The sequence below is a fragment of the Tenrec ecaudatus genome, chromosome 16 (genome assembly GCF_050624435.1).
Source record: "Tenrec ecaudatus isolate mTenEca1 chromosome 16, mTenEca1.hap1, whole genome shotgun sequence".
Taxonomy (NCBI): Eukaryota; Metazoa; Chordata; class Mammalia; order Afrosoricida; family Tenrecidae; genus Tenrec; species Tenrec ecaudatus.
Window position 1 is genome coordinate 22811946 of NC_134545.1, and position 13878 is coordinate 22825823.

General features: G+C 46.4%; 1 protein-coding gene and 1 non-coding gene across 5 annotated transcripts in view; one reads left to right on the forward strand and one right to left on the reverse strand.

Moving 5' to 3' along the window:
- SLC5A1 (solute carrier family 5 member 1) overlaps window positions 1–8550 on the reverse strand; it is a 65327-nt gene extending 56777 nt beyond the window's left edge. For all 4 annotated transcript variants that reach the window (XM_075533887.1, XM_075533890.1, XM_075533889.1 and 1 more), the window contains exons 1-2: window positions 8416–8550; window positions 214–285 (exon numbers count right to left, since the gene is read on the reverse strand). In XM_075533887.1, the coding sequence (XP_075390002.1) occupies window positions 214–285; window positions 8416–8550 (207 nt within the window). The remainder of the gene's footprint in view (window positions 1–213; window positions 286–8415) is intronic.
- Window positions 8551–11284: 2734 nt separating this feature from the next.
- LOC142429931 (U1 spliceosomal RNA) lies at window positions 11285–11442 on the forward strand. The gene has a single exon (XR_012780446.1). It is a non-coding gene; the product is annotated as a U1 spliceosomal RNA (small nuclear RNA).
- Window positions 11443–13878: the final 2436 nt, after the last annotated feature.

Consider the following 13878-nt stretch of genomic DNA (forward strand, 5'->3'; position numbering starts at 1 on the left):
GATTCAAAGCATTGTTTATTTAAAGACAATTTCCTTACCACAGACGATTAGAGGTGGCCAGGAAACATGATGATCAAGAGGCTCACTGGCGGGCATCTAAGACGGGAGAAGGAATCTGTGCCACTTAATGTCAATGGAAAAAGGGTGTGGGGGGGTGCGGGTTTCTAAAAAGAACATTATACTTAAGCAAACAATATTTCAAAGAACGCTTACCGGCCACCACACCATACTCCGGCCTGCCAGAAAGAAGCCTCCAACAGTCCCACGATTCGTGGAAAACATAGCCTGAGGGGGAAGAGGATGAGAGTTTAGTAAGAAACTAAAACAAGGCGTCTTTGCCAGCCAACAGGACATACCTGCCCACACGCCCATGCTTTCGCTTACCCACTAGACTTTCTCGGACACCTCCACATTCCCAATCTCCAGCTCCTCAATGTACTCAGATGAAGGAGGCAGGAGCCTACGTTTGACATCTAAGGACACAGAGGCTCAAAACATTTAAGTAGTTTGCCCTCGTCCAAGTCCAAGTCCTTGCTCTGCAACCAGCAAGTCACTTAATCTCACTGGACTGAGTATTCTGGTCTGTTAAACATTAGAAAATGTAACATTCTATGCCCTGCCTGCACACATACGCAGGGTACCTAATGAACTAACATATTTTTAAAATCATTTTACTGGGGGCTCTTACAGCTCTTACAACATGCCACACATCAATTGTATCAACCATATTTGTACATATGTTGCCATCATCATTTCCAAAACATTTTCTTTCTACTTGAGCTCTTGGTATTAGCTCCTCTTTTTTATCCCTCTTCCTCCCCCACTCTCCCACCCAAACCTGCATATTTTTTAAAAGCAACCATATGATATATGGATGATATCTCAAAAGCTCTATTACCAGAAAAAGAAAGAAAAATATTCTAAGAATGTAAGAGTTAGTGCTAAATACCACATAAAGGACCGGATATTCAAACTCAACTCAAATTGTTCTCTCTGAGGATCTAAGTAGGAGAGTCTTAGACGCTTCACTCTATGGTGACAACTGAGGGGAACAGAGAGGAAGGAGAGGGTGGCAGGAAAGGCTTCAGAGAAGAGCAGCATTTCAGCAACTCTTGAAAAAAAATGAGCTGCATTAGTCAGGGAAAGATAAACAGCAGAAACAATAACCGCACAACCGCAACCAGGATTAGTGAGGGAAGGAGTACATGAGATGTCATCAAGGGAAACTGGGCGAGGCGTATGAATGGGAAGAGTGGTGAAATGTGGGGTAGATCACGGGGCCTCAAATATCCTGCGAGACCGTATAGGGTGTAGGCTGTAGGCAGTGGGAAGTCACAGGAGGTTTAGTTTCAGGCTACCTTAGAAGCCTGACCTGATGCAAAGGGCTTAAGTGGAGAGCAAATGCTTTGAAAATGATGAGGGCAAAGAATGTACGGATGTGGTTTATACAATTGATGTATGGATTGTGATAAGAGTTGTATGAGCCCCTAATAAAATGTGAGGAAAATAAAACAACTCAACAAGAATAATATTAATTCATTTAAAAAAAATTTTTTAAAAGAAGGTGGCCTGGTGAGCTTTTATTCTACTTCTGGTCTAGCTCAGGAGCAGACTCAGAGCTCCAGCACAAAATATAGACAGTATCTCTGCCCCTGGTGTCTTCTCTCTCTCTCTCTCTCTCTCTCTCTATCTCTCTATCTCTATCTCTATCTCTATCTCTGTTAACAGCCTCCTCCCAACTAGAGTTACATAATCTTCCAGACGGTTTTCATGGTTGATAATGACTTAGCCCTATCAGAGGTGTCTGTATTCCCAAAGGTGATGACTGAGCCTAAGAGCATCTCTGGCTCAGAGGAAGTAATCTTTCAGGGTGACGTGTCAGGTACTCAGAAACTCACCATTCGTTCATCAAACACAGTTGCTACAGATAGCATGTTGCTAGGTGCTCATATATTGTGATCATATATTGACCTCCTGAGGGAGCATTGCCATTCTTGAATCCAAATAATCGTGAGCAAGCATTATGTACTAGGGGGGGGCCAGGTAGACCGAGGCTCAGACTGGACCCCTGGCAGGGTCCTCTCTCTTACCAGATAGACTCGTGAGATCCCCCACAGTGAGTGTGGTGTTTCGATAAATTTATGTCAACTTGAAAGTGTAGGGGTGGTAATGAACCTGTCAACCAGGTCACAGCCTCCTTGTGATCATGGCCTTCTTGTAAGGAGTTTCCTAGGAGCCTCCCCCTGCCCCCTCTCTGTTACTGACCCTGAGAGCTGCTGGAGTCCTATCATGTTTTCACCAACCTTGGATCCATGAAACTTTGCACCCACTAGCCTGTGATCTTCCTGCAATCTGCATCATTGCATGTTGCTGCATGAGTCAAAAGAGGGACTTATGAACTAGCATCGAACTTATGGACTTGAGTTGGACTGGGCTGGAATGTTTTTGTTTGTGTTTTTTTTTTACATATAATTACTTCTTGATAGAAAGCTCATTCTTGCACTGGCTTTGTTTCTCTAGTCAACCCAGCCTAATACAATGGGAACGGCAAGAGGACAAACAGATGTCAAGAGCAGAGGAGGTAGCTGGGAATGTAACCAGAAGGTCCAAAGGCCCAAGCTTTGGCAACTGGCAAGGAAAAGGTCATTCTGAAGGAGCCCAACCCCAAACATTGCTTAGTTGATCTCATAAATGAAAAGCTTAAAAGTAGAATGTGAAAGTGGAAGACTAAAATATACTAAAGATGTATAAAAGGTGAACAGTGTATACTATATCAGACCCTCTCTTCCTTCTGATCTAGCCTATATCTCATCTTGGCAATCCAGACCTCATCTACTTTTCCACACTCACACACACTCACTATCCTTAAGTAGACTTAGACTCCTGATGACCCTTTAGGGCAGAGGAAAACTGCTCCACGGGGTTTCCAAGACTGAAATCATAGGGTTTCAGACATAAATCTTTATGGGAACAGACAGCCTCCTCTTTGCTCCAAAGAGCAACTGATAATTTTGAACTGCCTACCTTGTGGTCAGCAGCCCAACACCAGGACACCTAACTCATCCTCAAAGGCTCTCACATACCAGCCTTCCCAGGGAGCCCTACCTGACACCCCCACACACAGAGAGAAGAATTCTTCTGTCTGATGGCACCCTTCCCTCCCTAAAGACAAGTAATCTCTCCCTCCTCTGAATACCTAGAAAACTGAGCCTAAATTGTTTTTCATGGCCCTTATAATCATTGAACTTTATGTTACCCAATCAGAAATTTTCCATCCTCTATAATGTTTAATATGATGCTTTGTGCGTGGTATATATTGAGCACAATGTTGAATGACTGGGTTCCTCAGTACCCTAAGTCTCCACTCATCCTCTGTACCCAACCTGAAAGCCCATTTTCAAAACGAGCAGCAGTCATCAGGCAGGCTCTTGGCAAACAGTCATTCTATGAGCGGCACTTGGCAGTATTTACTAGGTGCCTCCAGAAGTACCTAGTGTTGCGAGCAGTTAGCACTCCCTACAGTTAGCTGAGAGGCTGGAGGTTCGACTCTACCCAGAGATTCCTCCAAAGACGTGCTTGGCCATCTATTTCTAAAAATCAGCTCTTGACAATCCTATGAAGCAGAGGTCTGCTTTGTCACCTATGGTGTCAGTGTGAATGAAAATAAACGCTCTTTTCCTGGAGTCAGGCACTGCAACCCAGAGACTTTACCTCCTCCTTCTTGTCTCTACAAATAGCCGAGTCGGCATGGAGAGCAAGGAACACACATAGGAACATTTCAAGGCTCCGGGACCCCACTTTGTAAGCCATGGAATTAGATTGGTCTGTCAACCCAACAACTTAGAGGGGAAAGAACGCACAATTGCAAGCCTGTCACCTTCAACTCACTCTCGTCAAGTCAATTCTGACTCAGAGCAATTCCACAGGACAGGGTAAAACTGCCCCGGTGGGTTTCTGAGAATATCACTCTTCCCAGGACTACAAAGTCCTGTCTTGTTCCCACTGAGTGGCTGCTGGTTTTTGAACCCTCAAAAGAAGCATACTTATTAATCCACCTTGGTGGTCGGTTTGTTTGGTTTTCCTTCTTTACGGTAATAAAATTATCTGGAAGGATAAGTGAAACGGAGAAACTTCAGACCTCTGTTCAGATAAGGAAGGGTTTAAGAACCTGGGCTGCGGCTATCAAAAGAGATAGTGTCTGGAGTCTTAAAGGCTTGAAGATAAACAAGTGGCCATCTAGCTGAGAAGCAACAAAACCTACGTGGAAGAAGCACACCAGAATGCGTGATCATGAAGTGTCAACGGGATCAGGCATCAAGGACCCAGAACAAAAAAATCATATTGATGTGAATAAGGGAGAGGGCGGAGTGGGGACCCAAAGCCCATCTGTAGACAACTGGACATACCCTCATAGAATGGTCACAAGGAGGAGACGAGCCAGTCAGGATGCAGTATAGCACCGACAAATACAATTTTCCTCTACTTTGTTAATGCTTCTTTCCCCCCCCCCCGCCCCCAACTATCATGACTCCAATTCTACCTTACAAATCTGACTAGACCAGAGGTTGTACACTGGTACAGATAAGAGCTTGCAACACAGGGAATCAAGGACAGATAAACCCCTCAGGACCAATAACGATAGTAGCAATACTAGGAGGGTAGCGGGAAGGTGGGGAAAGAGAAAGGGGGAACCGATGACAAAGATAACGTATAACCAACCCCCAACCTCAGGGAGGTGAACAACAGAAAAGTGGGTGAAGGGAGAAAGCGGTCAGTGTAAGACATGAAAAAATAATAACTTATAAATTGTCAAGGGTTCATGAGGGAGGAAGGGTGGAGGAGGGAGGGGCCAAAAAAAACGAGGAGCTGCTACCAAGGGCTTAAGTAGAAAGAAAATGTTTTGAAAATGATGATGGCAATATATGCACAGATGTGCTTGACAAAATGGATGGATGGATTGTGATAAGAACTGTAAGAGGCCCCAATAAAATGATTTTTTTTAAGTAGAACCTGGGGCTGTTGGGGCCATAGAAAGAGGATTCTGGTGTGGCCAGCTGTCTTCCAGAACATAAAATAGACAAACATGCTCAGCATGATCTACACTATGCATGACCAAGAGATGGCTTCAAATCCGTTCATTCATATAAATCCCTAGGTAGACTAAGAAGCCACTGGGTATCTTGTTTAAACAGATTCTGCATATGGGGTAGAAATGTGAATTCTCAGTCGGTGGCTAAACCGAACTGAGTCAGCTGGGAACCCTAGACCAGAGATCTTTAGGAAGAAATGTCTTACTGTCAAAGCTAGCCACAAATGGAAGCAGTGTCTCCAGCGAGAGATTCTACTGGAAGGACTCAAGAGGAAAGCTAAGATGCACAAGGTTGAACTCAGTTCAACTTAGACCTTGGATTCCTGAAAATGTTAGGAAAGAAAGAATTCAGTGCCAGTCTCATCAATGCACAGGGTCCACAAAGAAAATGTTCTCAGAAAGAGGATCTTTGGGAGGAGTACTGTTACTCGTTTCAGTTGGTTCCAACTCATGCCTACCCAATGTGTGCAGAGTAGACTTGCAAACAGAGGGGCTCCTTTTTCATAACAGGGCCTGGTTCTAATTCCAGCTGTGCCATCAATTTATCTGATGGATTTCTGGCCATCCTCTATGATTCTGATCTGTACAAAGAGAACACTGGGCTCCCTTCCAATCACAGCATTCCATGATACCATGGTTCAAAAAAGAGAGAGTCAGTGAAAAAGAGGAAGGCCCTCAACAATGGGCTCAAATATAAGAACAATTGTAGTGCAGGGCCACGTGGTATTTTACTCTGTTGTACATAAAGTCATTATGAGTTGGAACCAACTCAATGACACCTAACAACAATGGTTCAAATTACTAAAAATGTACTGTACAATTTTTCTGTAAAGGCCAGATAGTAAACAACGAAAGTTTTGTGGAATACATACAGACTCTGCCATGCATTCTTCTCGCTTTGTTTGTTCTTTTAGAAGTATGCAAACAATTCTCGACTGTACATTACACATGAACAGGCCAGATTTTGTCCATGGGCTAAGGTTTGATAAACCTTGTATAAAGCATTAAAGGATATCTTAATAAAATCTTCCAGAAAGAATAAAGTCAAAAAATACTGTTTCAAAGGATGCCCAGTCTCCAAAAGAAAACAAACAGAATTAGGTGCCAGAGGCAGGGGAGGGGGCCAGGAGACACATGGACGTAGGCACTGAGGAAGTTATACGCCCAAGCCCAAATACAGTAATAGATGAGACACTGGCTGTGAGTCTTTTTCCTTAGTCAAGGGAGTACACAGGGCCTGGACTCTCCTGTCTTGCTCAACCCAGAGACAATACAGAGGCCAGGATGGCCATCCCTAACCCAGCCACTCTTGGTGCCTCGATAACAGAAAGAGGATGTTAACTGGAAGAAATTCCGCATGTTGAGTAATCAGGGTTCGGAGGTACCGACTAATGTGGGAAGATTAAACATGGACAGATGCTAACAGGGTCATTAAGTAGCATTTAATGGGGCAAGTGATACCGATGAACAGATAGCCAAAGAGTGAACACACAGTCATCAGCACTTGTAGGGCTGAGATGAGACACGTCGAAAGAACAGTTCATGGTAATTGTCTCAGAAACAGCAAATAATGAATATGACTCTTGGCTCCAGCATTTATAAATTGATATGGTGGTGGGGAGGGATCAGACAAAGGGGCAGCGCACATGGAAAACCAGAGCCAAGACTCCTGAATTCCAGAGACAAATCACAACTACATCATGATTTAATGTCCTCTTCTGTAAAAGGACAATTGGCTGCCTACTCTCCCAGTCTCATGGGTTTCTGTGAAGACTACTGAGCTGACCACTGTGACCCAGAACAAAAACAATTCAGGGCCTAACTCCTACCTAGTCAAATGACAATAGGACTCTATTCAGTAAGAGCTTACAGATTCATCTCTGTACATCCCCCCACCCCGACAACCACTGGAAGTCATCAGAACTGATAGGATTCTGTTTGACGTTTAAGTAAACTGAGGCTAGAGGAGGTTATCCCGAGTTACGTGACTCAAACCATGTTAAAGCCAGTACAAGAAGTTGAGTATTCTGGCTCCTCGCTGAGCATTTTCCACTGTGTCTGGAAAGCAGGGTGTATGGAGGAAGAGTTACCCACTCTGACTCCACATTTCTTGAAACTTTCCTTCCCAACTGGTTCCTATAATTCCTTTTCTAAGAAGTCAAGGCACCACATATACACGGAAGCAAAACCAACCCCAGCTAATCCATTCTGACTCATCGTGGTTCTGCACAGGATTTTCAAGACCTTTAGTCTCTGTGGGAGCTGTTGGTGGGTTCAAACTGCTGACCTTGCCGGGAGAAGCCCGGCATAGAAACCACTAGGCCACCTGAGATCCTTACACACATACACTATTTTAAAAAAAAAACAAACCAACAACAACTTTTCCTTTGTACCTCTGACAAAAAAAAAAAAATGTCATGGTCACCGAAGGATCCTTTGCCCACCCTCGCTCCTCTAAGGCAAAAGAGTTCAGCACAGCCACCTGCTGGCACTATGGCATTCCTCCATCCTGGGGCCAGTGAGCCTCCAGGACAGCTCTCGAAAGTGGTGGGAATATTGGCACATTATTAGATCCTCTCCTTTTCTGGTGACAGGGTGTGCCCCACTCTGTCACCGTGAAATCCCCAACTTATGGCTCTGAGAACAAGTTTCTCAGGTTTGTGTGTCTCCTGTGTCCCGGAGAATCACTTCCCTCTCCCGGTGCCAGATCAGCCTCCTCCTCCTCCTCCTCCTTGCTTTTTGGCCCTGCTGTCCACACTCCAGCTGCCCTAGCTCCGGAAACCCCAGGCACCAGGCCTAGGGGCCAGTCTTTGGAGGAGGGGGCAGTGGGCCATCTGAGTCTGCCTGTCCCTCCATCCTGCATTCTTTCTGTGCCACTGGGCTAGAGAGGCACATTGGCTGCTCCACCTATTCTCTAGGGCAGTGGTTCTCATCGACCCTTTAATACAGTTCATGTGGCGGTGACCCCAACCATAAATTATTTTTGTTGAAACTTCATCACTGTCGTTCTGCTACTGCTATGACTCAGGTGACCCCTGGGAAAGGGTCGTTTGATTCCCCAAAGCGGTCGCGACCCACAGGTTGAGAACCGCTGCTCCAGGGGCTGGTCGCTCACTCCTGCCTGCCCTAGGCGCTCCTGCCTGCCCTAGGCGCTCCAGGCCACCTCTCTTACTTTGCGCCCTCATTGGGTCCCCTGCGCTGCATGCACTCTCTTACCTTCCCTCATGCACTTTCCGTCTCCTTTCCTTCGACCCTACAATTAAACCCACAGCCCCCACCTCCCTCTGCCCCTGCCCCTCTGCCCACAGTCCCCGAGACCCACATACCCAGAGCCCGACAACCATCACCACCACGAAGTAAATGACAATGACGGAGATGTCGGCTGCATTGCGGATGCGCTCATGGGGCGCGAGAGTTGGGGCGACAGTGGTGACCGCGGGGCTCCAGGTGCTGCTGTCCATGGCGGCGACTCAGTCAGTCCGTCCCGGCCACTGGCTCTTTATATGGCCTTTGCCTTAGTTAATGATCAGCTCCCGAGGGAGGAGACCTGCGACGTGCCCCCGTTGGGGCAACGAAGCCGTAGCCACGAGGAGTCCCCGGCTGCACTGTGTGGCGCTGTCGGTGATCCGGGAACAGTGAACCTGTCGGTGGCACCAGCCGAGCTAAATGACCTGAGCTACCGGCGGCTGAGACGCCCGCAGGTAAGGGCTGGCCCAGAGCAGGGAGGGGCTGGCCAGGGGGTGGTGCCGGCCTGGCACAAAGGCTCCCTGTGCTCACTGGCACCCACTGGCCTGCATTAGACCCACCAGGAGGCCACTCCTCAGGCAGATAAGAATCGCTTCCATCTGGGACCCTGTTGCCTGGGGCGGGGCTCAGGGGCTGTGTGTCACTTGCCTGCTCTTCCCTCTTAGCTATAAGTGAAATAGGTGTGCGACCCTGGAGTGGCTGGTCCCAGGAGTCCGCAAAGTTTGCCCTCTCCCGGAATAACACTGGGAAGGTGAGGACATTGCTAGATATCGCTGCAAACAGTTCAGCACAATTGCAATCGGTTGGTCACAGGCATGGTCACACACCCTCATTTTACAGCCAGAAACCAGAAGCCACTCATGGCCCCTCTGTGAGTAAGGAGGCGCTGAGGCTGGGACAAGGGTACCTAGGGGACCATTTTCTTATCCTGGGTCTCACCTACTTCCAAGGAAGGTCATTTGAGGCCCTTCTCTCAGGTAAGTGTTGGACTATTCACCACAAGGTGGGGGTTCAAACCTGTTCCCCAGGGGGAAAAAAGAGGTTATATGTTCCCATAAAGATTTACAGCCTCTGAAACTCTTTAGAGGGTCACTATGAGTCAGAATCAACCTGATAGCAGTGAATTTGACTTGGGTTTGGCTTGGTTTGGTTTGGTATGGGTTTGGTTTGATTTTCATTTTTCGTTTCAGTTTTGGTTTGGTTTTGGTTTGGCTTGGCTTGGCTTGGCTTGATTTGGTTTTGATTTTAGTTTGGTTTAGGTTGGGGTTTGGGTTGGGGTTTGGCTTGGTTTGGTTTCGGTTTTAGTTGGGTTTGGTTTGGCTTGGCTTGGCTTGGTTTGGTTCTCTGATTTGGTTTGGGTTGGGTTGGGGTTTGGTTTGGGTTGGGTTGGGGTTGGGGTTAGTTTGGTTTGTCTTGGCTTGGTTTGGTTTGGTTTGATTTGATTTTGAGGCAGGAAGGAGGGATAATACTGAGGAGCTTATCACACCCTGACTTTAGCTTAAGCCTCGACTGGCCCACGTGGAAGCAAGGCAGAGACGGCCAAGAGAAGAGACTTCCAAAGTCCTACAGGGAACCAAAGACATAGCAGGTCTAGTTGAGAGGGAGGGTTGGGGAGGCTCCCAGGGATTGCCCTGGAGCCAACAGTGGTTGCTCAGAAGTGGGGTGCCCTGTTCAGGTGATGAGGGCCATGGATCTACGTAAACACTGGCCTCAGAGCTTCCCTGTCCACCATGAAGAAATAATCGTGGAACAGCATCTACTTTGTGGTTGTAATCGGCGTTCCCAGCCCAGCCCTTCCAAGAGCTGAGCAGACCTGCTCCTAGGGCTTACTCCAGGGCCTGGGGTGCTTCCCATCTACCTCTCTCAGCACTTGCTCTTCACAGAAGCTTCCATTGAACTGTGCCAGGTTTGGCGGGGCGGGGGCAGTGGAGATCGGTCTTGCCTATCCCACCCACCCCACACCCATCCCCAGGAACATAATTTGTGTAAGGACATATCTAGGGTCCATGAAATGTCTACCAAACAAACAAAATAAAAACCCACAAGAAATCTGTGCAGTCCACCCTAACTCATGGCAATCCCATGTGGTCAGAAAAGAGCCATGTTCTATGGGGTGTTCAGTGACTGATGATTTGGAAGTAGAATCCCAAGCCTTTCTTCCAAGGTGCCTCTTAGTCGACTCAAGCCTCCAATATTTCAGTCGGCAGTCAAATATGTTAATTATTTATCCCACTCTGGAGAATAAAGCCCTGATCAGGAATTCATTTTCTAAGGTCTCTGGAAGTGGGGCTCCCCACTGTGGGTGCCCTTGAGGAACAAGTCAGCCTTCCCCTAAAGCTCCTGTAATTCCCACATCCCAGGAAGTATTTTCTCCTGACTCTGTGCCTAGCACAGTCCATGCCCACAGGAAGTTTCCACCCACAGGAAACCGCCAGGTGCCAAGTTCCAAAAGTGCGTGGTACAGAAATTGGTGTCTGTAGGAATGACAAGCCCAAAAAATTAATCAGGGAGAGAACTAGAAGTACATCGTCAAAGGAGGGACCAAGTCTTCCTTTCATCTTTATGATTTTAAGACAATAGAACATGGATTATCAGAAGAGAGACGGGTAGTGGCAAGGGAGGAGCCAGAATAAGAATCCATTCATTCATCTCTGTAAGGAAAGAGCAGCTTTCCATGCCAGTGGAAAACCACATATGGATCTGGACTTCTGGGGAGGGCAGACCACCAACAAACACTAGACAAATACCTAGAAGGTTACAATTAGGATGTGTGCTTTGAAGAAGTGCTCCAAACATCTAGCCTCTAAAATGAAGTAAGGTTGAGGAAGATCAGAGAACATGGCCCAAAAGACTAGGTGAGGGGCGAAGGAAGACTATGCCAGGAATGGACACACATGGGGCAAGGGGGCAATGACAATGGTTCATGTGGAGATAAAAGTAAAAATAATTATACTTATCTGGCAGGAGAGCGTCCAAGATCTCAGAGTGGTTTTCCCAAGAATTATCCATTGCGCTCCGGGTGTGCTGACCCCTGTGTTTTCCCCAAATGTGGGAAACTCATCTGCATAATGTGTGGTAGTGGGGGGCTGTATTCATGCTGTCCCCTTGAAAAGAAATGTTTAATAAAGTAAAAATAATTTAAAAGTACTTCATCAGCAAGTAATCCCCATCCATGATCATCCCCAAGCTACCTGAGGCCCTTGTACAATTGTTTTTCCTCATTAGTTTCCTGAGTGGATGCTTCTAGAACACCGTGTGAGGCACAGTCTGCCCCAACACAGCTGGTCAGAGTTGCTGGATCACTCCTCATTGGTCAGGACATTGTTGGTCTCACACTTTTAAGTGGTACTCGCTCCTTCCCAAACTGGTGTCAACCAAGGAACTACAAGATATTTTGTTACCAGACCCCCAGAGAGAGAAGAAAGCCCTGCTTGTGGACTGTGAGTTATGTCTGTTAGTTCGTCTCACAGGGGTGGCTTGCATGTTGCTATGATGTTGAAAGCTATGCCATCAATATTTCAAATACCAGCCGGGCCATCCAAGCTAGACAGGTTTCAATAGAGACTCCAGACTAAGACAGACTCGGAAGAACGACCTGGCAATCTACTTCCGAAAATCAGCCAGTGAACACCCTATCGACCACCATCAGAGATATTGCCCAATGCCAACATTATTGGGGTGATGCAGGACCAGGCAATGGTCCACTCTATTGTTTATGGGTTCACGGTGCATTTGGAGCCAACTTGACTAGCAACACCAACAATGGGAGAAGATGAAGGTGATGAGGAAAGACAGACCTGAAAACAAGAAGCAGACCCCACCTATGGTCACATGGGTGAGTTCGCAATCAGCCAGCTTCAGCCTCCCTATTATAAATGTCAGAAGCTCCAGAGTCCAAGTCAAAGCTGTGGGTAGAAGATTAAATATTCTGTGACTCTGAAGCTGCTAAACTAATGCCTTTGGATGATATGGGTAAGAGAAAGAGGGAGGAACCAGGATGATACAAGGTACTGATTCCTGGAGAATGACTAGAAATTAGCCATTGTCCTCTTGTCTGCCTCTCTCAACACTACTCATCTGGGAGAGTCCCACGAGAGTCTCCTTTGCTCCTGTCATCCGGACAGCTCTCATCCAGCAAGTCTGAAGCTAAGAAAGGTCCAAAATGTGCTATGTCTTACCTCTCATTGGCCAGAGTGTGCTTCTTGACCTAAAGAAACCCATAAAACCTCATGGTGGAACAGCTAGCTTCAACGATCTGGCCATGCAGTGAACTCCCTGGCAGGATTGTGAGCTTTAGGGAAGTAGAAGTTGGGGAAGGGTCTCTTATGGCTCATTTGAATCTCAATTTAGTTACCAACCAATAGTGAACCATGGAGAGAGCACTTAACAATCACGATCTTCTCTTTATCTACAAAACCTCATAGACAATAGTGCCAACTCACATATACACTAAGGACAGCTGAGATGACATGTGTGAAGGGGCCCACTGATAGTGAGGCACCGACAAAGGTGAGGGGATACGATAGCTGCTGTGATTGCTTCTCCTTTTCCTTGGTGTTGGCCCAGATCTGGAAGCCAGAGAAGACGACTGATCATTAGTGGTGGGGAAGGTGTCTGATGGAGGAAATGGGGTTGAGTTGTTTGGGGAAAGATAGGGGAGGAACTCCTGGAGGTGCTGAGTCCATGTTGTGTCAAAAACAACACCTGCTCTGCTCTGTTTTTGTGTGTATTGTTGTCTAGGCACATCTATCTGGACAAGTTGGGTGGAATGAACAATCCAGAGGAGAGAACAATGGGACCAACAGTTCCAAGGGGGACATGGGAGAGGGAGAGATGGGGGGAAAAAGAGGGGATCCAACAAACCTAGGGGCAAGGGAAGAATAAGTGATCTAAAATTGATGGTGAGAAAGAAGAAAAGAGAAAAAAATGATTAGGGCAAAGACTACAGATGTGCTTTATACAATTGATGTATGTATATGTATGAACTGTGAAAAGAATTGTATCAGCCCCAATAAATTGTTAAAATAAAAAATAAATAAATAAATAAATATTGATGGTGAGGAGGGCATTGTATGCTTGGGGGGGTGGGGCTCGATCAAGAGCAATGTAGCCGAGAGGAATTACAGAAATCCAAATGAAGGCCGAACATGATAGTTGGATGGGAGGAAAGTAAAAGGAAACAGAAAAAAAGGAAATACAATGACAGGTGAGTAGAGTATGTACATATATTTGTTTATAAAGTATTATGGTATCAGATGTACATTGGGCCTTGTCTTAGTCTGGGTACTTTAAAGAAACAAATCCACAGAATCTCATGTATAAGAGAGAGTTTTATATAAAGGTTAAGTGTGCATCAAGAAAACATCCCAATTCAATGTTGCCCAAGCCCACAAGTCCAACATTAACGCATTAACCCATATGTCCAACACCAGTCCACAAAGTCCTCTTCCATCTCACAAAACAGACACAATGATGCTGACTGCAGGAGGAAAGCCAAGTCAGTGAATGTGTAAGCATCTCAACGCTGGCAGGGGTCTCCCCAT